Raw genomic sequence first — 7,478 nt, forward strand, 5'->3', positions numbered from 1 at the left:
GTGATGAGCAGAGTTGGTTTCCTTCAAACATGATGCTTGGAATTGAGGTTCATCAGACCAGAGACTATTATTTCTCACAGTCTGAGGGTCCTTTAGTTGCTTTTTTTGCAAATTCTAAGTGTGTTTTCATGTGTCTTCACTGAGGAGAGGATTGAGTCTTGCCACACCGCCATAAAGCCCAAATCGATGGAGTGTTGCAGTGGTGTTTGTCCTTCTGTAGTTTTCAACTATCTCCACATATGATCATGGAGCTCAACTAGAGTGACCATCAGGTTCTTGGTCACCACATTAACCAAAGCCCTTCTCCATCAGTTGCTCAGTTTGGTCAGGAGGCTCTTTTTACTCTACCATTATGGTGTATGGAGTGTAGATTGATGTGGAAAAAAAGTAATTTAAGGCAGTTTAGCATAAGGCAGCAATATAACAAAACGTGAAAAAATGATGGGGTATGAATACTTTCGCAAGGCACTGTAAAATCCTGGTCTTACTAAGCAGGACTCATCTGTGCATGTTAATCTAAAGAAAAATATCTTAAAACTTCATCAAAATATAGTAATAAGTTCTGCCTTTGAAACAACTGGTACTCCAAAGATGAATTTTCATTGAATATCTTTCAAAAACATCATATTTTTGAAGTGAAATGCTGTTTCATGCCGACTTTTCACGGGCCAACACCATCTACACCCCAAAAGACACAGACGGTTGCTACGAAAACAAAGAACCAAAGGAACGCTGCAAGAGACCATTAGTTCTGTAAACCACTAAAAACACACCCAGAAGGCCTGAATAAAATTATATGACAGCAGACAGCAGCCACAAGGAGTGCCACGTGAGGGAGATTCAACATGCCTGCTTGACTTACGTGCAACAGAGCTGAAATACGGGTGACTGCTGCCTAGATCAGAAAGAAAGAGGTTGCTTTAGAAACAGAGAAAGGAAAGAGGATGGATAGAGAGGGAACCTGATCCATATCGTCCAGACAGGATGCTCATTTCAATAGGGTACTGAAAAACTGACCCAAGAACAAATGGATAAAAGCATTGCATTGAATTTACTGTAATAAACAATGATTCATTCATTTCAATTAAGATTTATTCAGATCTGTAAAAGACTGGCTCACCTGCCTCGCGGACTTTATGAACGGTGACCCGTGGCTTGGCTGATGTGGTGATGGGTGTGGTCACATGAGTGGTTGTGGGCGGAGCTGTAGTAGAGCTCGGATCCGTCTCTTGAGCCTCTGTCACAGGTGACGCTGTGGAGTACGGTAGGTCTTTGAGATTACCTTGGGATCAAGGAAACGTGAATAGATGATGAGCTGCTACTGGTTTACCAGAAGATTCTGAACATGGATCCACACTATGCTAGGCCCTGCTGTGAGTGGCTTTAATCACAGTGTTTGTCAGACAGAGATCCTTAAGCATCAGTTCCATTTTTCTTCATTTAAGATTGAAGTTTGACCCTGGTAGAATCTCACATTAGCTGGCTCTTGCCTTGTCTACTCAGCTACAGGGGCGGACTTAGTGGTTTGGGGGCCCTAAGCAAATTTCAGGTATGGGGCCCCTACACAAAAACTATATGCTCTTTTGCGACAGCCCTGAATGTCAGCAGAGACCATGTCAACTAGATGAGCCCTAGAGACAGATCCCATCTGGCCAGAGGAGAACGGCACACTATTTCGCTTACTGGTTAAGTCCGCCCTTGCTCAGCTATTATACATTCCCTGGAAATCAAATCCATGATCTGGGCATTGTTAGTGCCAATCATTACTGTTTAAGTTAGAGGAAAGGTTTAATGACATAACAACACACATATGAGTATTACCAGTCGGCTAAAACCGCTTACCTGTTTTCACTGTGGTGGGTCTTGAGGGTACAAAGACCAGAGTGGATGGGTAGGTCACCCCCTTCTTTGGTTTACCCACTGACACACAGAACCAAAAGTTATAAATCCAATATTTAAAACAAATAAAAAATAAAAGTTAAGCATGTGAGAAAGTACTCGTCATGTGAAATTACTGTGTCTTAACTCTTTCCCTGCCAAACACAGAATTTTCAGTTATTTATAATACAATGCTTCCCCGCCAAAAACAAATTTTCCAGGTTTTCACTGTTATACACTTGGGGGCGCTATTATGCAGCTCCTGAATGAGTTCAGAATCTCTCGATCAAAAACACAGGCAAAGAAGACGCAGAAAGGAGCAATCTCATAAGCAAATGCATATGAAAAATAATGTAATCATCAATAATAAGCTACATATAAATGAAAACTGCCTAATGTTACCGAGGGAAATGTCGATCCAGGAAGTGGTAAAGGACTGTGCAAGCTTTGGGAGTGCTGATGGAAGCAATCTACTGCATCTTTGCTTTTATCATCATACTGAATATGATCCAGATGTAGTATTTGATAAAAATATGAATTTCTCAGCTTTTTTGTTCAAAATGTTAATGTAACTTATATACATTCAATTGTTGATAAAAAAAGAAATCTTGAAGCTAGAATAAAACAGTTTTTTGGTGTTGTTGTTTGTTTAAAAGTAGAGGCTCTGTTCTTTATTTTGATGTATTGCATGTTTAGATTTTCATACAACAAAATATTCTGGGGGCCTTGACATTTTTGAGAAAATTATCAAAAATGCTGTGGCTGGCAGCTTTTTTCAAAAACGCTGACGGGGAAAGAGTTCATATTCTGTTGGCATTTTTCTCTTTTCTATTTGATTGCTATACAGAGCCTGTTTGCCAATACATATAGGTGTTTTCCAACAGTGCTTGTTCAAAGTAAGGTCTGCACTACCTGAGACAGAAAAGGATTCTCTCCAGTTGGGTAAGGATAGAGAGCGGACACCGTTGGCAAAGCTACCCTTGTAGATCGCCTGTCCTGCCATCTTCATCACAATTACCTTTCCTCCAGAGTTAGTGATGACTCCACTGACAACAAAATAACAGCAAAAAACACCATGAATGTGAGATGTATTTATCTAAGGGATCTGTATTGATTTGGGTAGCTTTAATATCTTAGAGTGAATATTGAGTTAAAAAAATGCTATGTTGTGCATTGGCTGAATCAATTCAGCTGAGATTATGTAACATAAATTTGACCGAGATCCAATGGCAAAGATAGCCTGATCACTTCTGTGGGCGGTCTATGGAATAAGAATATAATCCAAACAAAATGCATTCCATCTGCCATTTACTGGCTGCATACAGTGGGGAAAATATTTATTTGATCCCCTGCTGATTTTGTAAGTTTGCCCACTTACAAAGAAATTAAGGGTCTGTTATTTTTATGGTAGGTTTATTTTAACGTATAGAGACAGAATATCAACTAACAAATCCAGAAAAAAACACATTATATAAAGGTTAGATATTGATTTGCATTCCAGTGAGTGAAATAAGTATTTGATCCCCAAGCAATACATGACTTAGTACTTGGTGCAGAAACCCTTGTTAGCAAGCACAGAGGTAAGACGTTTCTTGTAGTTGGTCACCAGGTTTGCACACATCTCCCACATGTGCACTGACTGATACACCATAGCAATTGACAAACTAACACAACCTCCTCAGCCGACATTATTTGTTGAAGAGGCACACACATTTTGTTCAGCTTTCCCTTTGATCCACCCATGTTATTCTAATCATTTATCAAGTTTTATAGGGTCAGAACTTGACCCATGAGGCCTTCATCTAAATTCTCCTACTCTCTAAACCTCTCAGGATGATGTGATTACACTTAACAACCATGAAACAGATGACTGACGATCAGACGCTACAGATGACAGATGTTCGCAAAGCAAAGAAGGCTGTGAAAGATCTCTAAAGCCATCTTCTCCCTTCCTGAGGTAGATCCATAGCATCATATACAGGTTTCCCACACTTTTTGACTACTAAAATGTTATGAAAAATCTCTGAAGAAGCTGCTTGTCGCACCCCAATAACTACAAAGGTCAACTGGAGTTGCAAGAACTTCTGCAGGTGCAAGAGCTGGTGTCATGTGGGGTAACAATGTTTGCTAAGTGTACATTTTTGCAAATTTCTTTTCAATTAGATTAGCAACTTGTGATTTCATCAAGAGAGCTCAAGCTTTTGCATAATATTTTCATTTGTCCTACTGATCATACATTAACACCAGGTGAACACCGGATCTCACAGACTGCAAACTGGTTGAGCTCACCTGTGAATGGCAGCATTGCAGATACTGGATATGGAGGCAAATACACCTGTCCCATACACTTTCTCCTTGGTCTCCCTGCAGTTAGCTGGACACTTAACAATAAACTCTGAGAGATTGATCTTCCCAGCCCGCATATCACATTCTATTGATGGCACAGCTGGAAAAGCAGAGGCAATGTCAGAAGAACATAATTTAGTGGCAAATGTCTCAAACATGCATATTACTATCAACATATTTATTGCAGCTACCTTGTTTTGGCTTTTTGTTCTTTCCATTTGGCTTTGCTCCACTGGAAGTCAGTAGAAATGCTAGGAACATAGGTCATACAGAACATAATACAAATGCAAATTACGAGACAACATAATCCAGGTTTTTTACAGTCCCTAAAGGCAAATAAGACAGCAATAAGACTATTCCTAGAGTAGTGCAAGAACTCAAAGTAGCAGTAAAATTGCAGACATGTGCAAGGGCTGTACATCTCTAAAATGAACACTTTTTTTTTTTTAAACGTGTTATTTAAACTTAAATGTAGGCTGTCCAATTACTACAACTGGTGCACACTCATTGATCTGTTACTAAACTGAATATATGGAGCAAGCTGCCATCTACAGTTTACTGAATTCTTGATTCTGATTGGCTGATGAACGTTCCAAGGTGTGCAATTATTTGTCAGTAAATGCGCAGCTATGAGGTAGTCATATCATCACCAATGAATTTTAGTTATTTCAAAGTCCATACAACAGCAAATGAACCAAAACCAACAAACGCACTGATCATACAAAGAAATATGACTAACAATAGGACAAAAATAGGACAAAATACTATTTCCATGGTTTCCCCACTTAATTATCTATGGAAAGTGTGTTTTCTCTCCCCACCCCACCCCTCTCTCTTTCTCTCACAATCTCAAGTGTGCATTGTTTTTCAACCAAAATTTGCCATAATAACTTTATATAAGTTTGGGCATGTCCATGAATTTCAACAATAAAAGTAACTATAAATGCTATAAACATTCTATTTGAAAACCAAGAAATGACATCTTTAAAGACCATCTGGTTAGTCTTTAAAGAAATATATGCAAGAATAATATCACTCTTACTGCTAAACATTTAGTCCCAACCTGCAGTGGTAAAGAAACAGCCTTCCAGTATCATCCTACTGAGAAATGATACCAGACATGATAGCTTGAAGAACGCTGAGTGTGTTAGTCAGCCAGGACTGTCATGAATAATTCAGGATGTCTGTTCATCCAAAGTTAATTTAGTGAAGAATCAGCAAATGCATATAGCAAAAAAATTATTTGAATGCATATAGGGAAGAAAAAAATTTAATGAAAACACAAACACAATTATTAAATGAAAAAATAAAATAAAATAAATAAATAAATAAACACACAAACCTACCTATAAAGACAGCAGTGAGAGTTGCTTTACTCATCTTGAGCTCCATAGCAGGAGTGTAAATCTGGTCAAATGTTCTCTTAAACCTCTGTATTGCTTCCTGTAAACATACAGAATAAATGTCAGGATCATGGACTGTTTGTGTCATGTTTTGCCCCTGTTTCTGTTCCCTTATTTGGTCATGTTCCTGTCCTCGTTTTGTTTATTAGTTTGATTAGTCATCCCATACACCTTTGTTTCCCCAATCACCCCCTGTCTTTTAATGTAGCCAATAAATATTTTAGAGCAGAGCTTAATTTAAAAAATGAAATTCACTAGAATTCCCAAGACAAATCAAGGCCTGGAAAACACCATATAAAAATTCCTTGATATTTAAGTTTTCAGTGAGCAAAGAAACTTTGAAATCAGCAATAAAATGAGCATACAGATAGATACTGTCAGGATCATGGACTGTCTGTGTCATGTTTTGCCCCTGTTTCTGTTCCCTTATTTGGTCATGTTCCTGTCCTTGTTTTGTTAATTAGTTTGATTAGTCATCCCATGCACCTGTCTTTCCCCAATCATCCCCTGTATTTAAGTTCTAGTCTGTGCAGTCTGTCTCGGTCGGTTCTACTTGTTATGTTCATTTGTTTCCTGCTGTTCCCAGTGTTGGATGTACCCTGTGTTTCTTGGATTAAAGACTGTTTCGTTTATTCCTTGTCTCCGTCGTTCCTAGCCATCACAGATTGTGACAGAAGAACCGACCAAAAACAGTTACCTCCGTGTTTTCCCCTCCGTTTGTTTTCTCGTTTTTCTCAGTGTTTTTGTTTCCATTGTGTTTCCCTCATGGATGCCCTCATTCGCCCGGAATTTCTCCGCCTCCTGCTGGAGCAGGGGGAGAGATCGCTCGAGGACCACATGAGACTGTTCCAGCTGCTAGCAAGCACCACCAGCTACCCAGATGACGCGCTCTGTGTATTCTACAACGCCAGTTTAAACACCGCGTACAGAGCGCCGTCGTCCGAAGATGGTCCTCGAGCGGATTTCACCGCGTTTGTGGAGTGGATTCTTGTGAGAAATGGATCGCCTCTCATCGTCACTCCTGAGGGTGATCTCGCCAGATCCACTCCGGACCCAGAGCCCAGCCCACCATCTCCCCGCTGTGCGGAGCTAAAGCCCAAGCCCACCGATGACGAAGAGACAATTCCAACCGCGATCTACAAGCCAGCGCAATGCCGAGCGGCTGAGCAGAGGATCGCCCCGGAAGTAGAGCCCAAGCCTTCAGACCAGGTGCGAGAGCTGGCGACAATGCCCGACATGAGGGGGAAAGCTGCGGATGGTGTGAGCGCGGAGAGGAGCTCCGCCCCTGCACCGCGGCTGAGGGTGAGCTGAGTATGGTGCGGCGAAAGTGCCAAAGTGAAGAGGAGAGGGCTCCAGCCCCCGAATCCAGTCCAGAGCGCCCTCCAGTGCCCGCTCCTAGAAAGCGCCCTCCAGTGCCAGCTCCTCGTAAGTGCCCTCAAGTGTCCGCCCGCGGATCTCCGGATCTCCGCCTCCGCCTTGGTCGCCAGAGCCCTCGGCTCCAACCTGGCCCCCCGGATCCTCGGCATCCCCCTGGCTCATTGGCTCTCCGTCTCCGCCTCGGGCTCCTCCACCACCTGCTCCGCCGCCGTTGGTCTGCCCCCTGGAGTCGGCGGCCATTCCTCCACCATGGCTCCTCCCTCCGTCGGCTCCACCATGGGTCGACATTATGGCTGTGGCCAGGGTCCCACCTGGCTCCTCCTCTGGTGCGAGCGCCGCGGGTCTGCCATCCTCCAGTGTCGCCATGACTGGAGAATCCCTCACCTCCGCCTCCAGCCTCCGAGGCACAGACTCCGCCTCGGCCCATAGACCCAGTGGCTCCACCTCGGCTCCTAGCTCCCTCGCCTCCACCGT

At 42.4% G+C, this 7,478-nt stretch overlaps 1 protein-coding gene across 5 annotated transcripts in view; it reads right to left on the bottom strand.

Annotated features, from left to right (window-relative positions):
- Positions 1-7,478, bottom strand: part of vit (vitrin) — a 25,351-nt gene that overhangs the window by 13,829 nt on the left and 4,044 nt on the right. For 3 of the 5 annotated variants that reach the window (XM_016513917.1, XM_016513924.1, XM_016513942.1), the window contains exons 2-8: positions 5,571-5,667; positions 4,416-4,475; positions 4,168-4,324; positions 2,791-2,924; positions 1,843-1,920; positions 1,121-1,282; positions 863-895 (exon numbers count right to left, since the gene is read on the bottom strand). In XM_016513917.1, the coding sequence (XP_016369403.1) occupies positions 863-895; positions 1,121-1,282; positions 1,843-1,920; positions 2,791-2,924; positions 4,168-4,324; positions 4,416-4,475; positions 5,571-5,616 (670 nt within the window). In that variant the 5' untranslated portion in view covers positions 5,617-5,667. Of the gene's footprint in view, positions 1-862; positions 896-1,120; positions 1,283-1,842; positions 1,921-2,790; positions 2,925-4,167; positions 4,325-4,415; positions 4,476-5,570; positions 5,668-7,478 lie in introns of those variants that run through there. The other 2 variants (XM_016513933.1, XM_016513952.1) reach the window with 2 other exon arrangements.

Source organism: Sinocyclocheilus rhinocerous, unplaced genomic scaffold (genome assembly GCF_001515625.1).
Source record: "Sinocyclocheilus rhinocerous isolate Xijiao unplaced genomic scaffold, SAMN03320098_v1.1 scaffold523, whole genome shotgun sequence".
NCBI classification, from domain to species: Eukaryota; Metazoa; Chordata; class Actinopteri; order Cypriniformes; family Cyprinidae; genus Sinocyclocheilus; species Sinocyclocheilus rhinocerous.